This window comes from Miscanthus floridulus, chromosome 18 (genome assembly GCF_019320115.1).
Source record: "Miscanthus floridulus cultivar M001 chromosome 18, ASM1932011v1, whole genome shotgun sequence".
NCBI lineage: Eukaryota > Viridiplantae > Streptophyta > Magnoliopsida > Poales > Poaceae > Miscanthus > Miscanthus floridulus.
Window position 1 is genome coordinate 22,982,328 of NC_089597.1, and position 1,673 is coordinate 22,984,000.

At 41.1% G+C, this 1,673-nt stretch overlaps 1 protein-coding gene across 1 annotated transcript; it reads right to left on the bottom strand.

Moving 5' to 3' along the window:
- Positions 1-1,043: 1,043 nt before the first annotated feature.
- Positions 1,044-1,373, bottom strand: LOC136523471 (uncharacterized). The gene has a single exon (XM_066517146.1). It carries the CDS (start codon positions 1,371-1,373, stop codon positions 1,044-1,046), a length of 330 nt encoding a protein of 109 aa, XP_066373243.1.
- Positions 1,374-1,673: the final 300 nt, after the last annotated feature.

The following is a 1,673-nucleotide window of genomic DNA, read 5'->3' on the forward strand; positions in this document are numbered from 1 at the left end:
AGCCTCTTCATACGATTCTCACTTATATGACCTAAACGACAATGCCACATATAGGTAGAACTTATCTCATTAAGTCGAGGCGTTTTAGCACTTTTATAGACAGGAGCATCTTTAAGATTTAAAATAAATAACCCATTCACAATGGATGCAGAAGCCACAAACATGCCATTTTTAGAGATCACACAACCATTGTCTTTACTCGCAAATGAATAACCATCCTTCATCAAACATGAAGGTGATACAATGTTTTGACTTAAACTAGGAACAAAATAACAATTATTCAACTCTATAATAAATCCTGACGGGAGGTGGAGTTGCATCGTCCCGACGTTCAACGCAGCAATTCTTGCATTATTGCCCACGCGGAAATCAACTTCTCCCTTTTCCATGTTTCTACTTCTTATCATTCCCTGCATCGTATTGCAACTATAAGCAACCGATCTGGTATCAAATACCCAAGAATTAATATAAGAATTAGCAAGGAAAATATCCGTAACATAAACAACAAGTGTACAAGCTGCGGGAGTACCTTTACTGCCGCGATCCTTTATGGATTCCAGGTACAGCTTGCAGTTCCTCTTCCAGTGACCTTTCCCATGATGATGAAAGTACTCAGCATTAGCAGTTGGTCCAGCCTTGGGCATAGGTGGGTTTGGCTTAGAGATCTCATCTTTAGCCTTGCCCTTTTTCTTCTTCCAAGAATTGCCCTTCTTCTTAAACTTAGGCTTGTTTTGGACCGCCATCACATGGCTACTGCCAGCACCTTTCTTGATGTCAGCCTCTGCTATTTTAAGCATGCCACATAATTCATTCAAGCCCTTCTCCACCCCATGCATATGGTAGTTCACGACGAAATTTCCATAGCTGGGCGGAAGAGACACGAGAATAAAACCAGTAACTAATTCAGGGCCAACTGGGAAGCCCAGCTTCTCCAACCTCTGAGTGTAACCAACCATTTTGATCACATGTGGCCCAACTGTTGCGCCCTCTACTAGCTTGGTTTCAGCAAAAGCCTTTGAGACATTGAACCTTTCAGTCCTGGCTTAAGTCTGGAACATATTATTGAGCGCCACGATCATATCATGCGCTGCATGGTTATTGTCAAACTGCAACTGCAGATCTGGTTCCATACAAGCAAGCATAAGGCAACTCACTTCAAGATCAGCATCACATGCTTTTTTGTAAGCGTTTTTCTCTACAGCAGGTGCATTATCAGCAGGCTCATCTGGTAATGGGGTGTCTAGAATTTCTTCCTTTTTCTCAGCCTTGAGAACAATTCTTAGGTTGTGGATCCAATCCGCATAGTTTGTTCCATTCAACTTATCTTTCTCAAGAATTGAACGCAAAGTAAATGGTTGATTGCTAGGCGCCATTTATCTACAACAAAAGTAATGCAAAATACTAAGACAATGTATCCAAGACAGAGTAAACAATATTAAACCTTTAATATAATCTACTCCCACTAAAATCAATATCCCTCTATTGAAACTTAGTGATTCAAGACCCACAACTAACAAGTCTACTAGTGAGCTTTAGCATCACCGCTAGAAGACATGGTAGATTGGTAAGCAACTCTTTGCTAATCATATCACATATGACTCTTGTTGTTGGGTAGCAACTCTATGCTTTGGTGCCCAACTACTCATGCTCCAAGGTCCCTAACCGTTAGGATG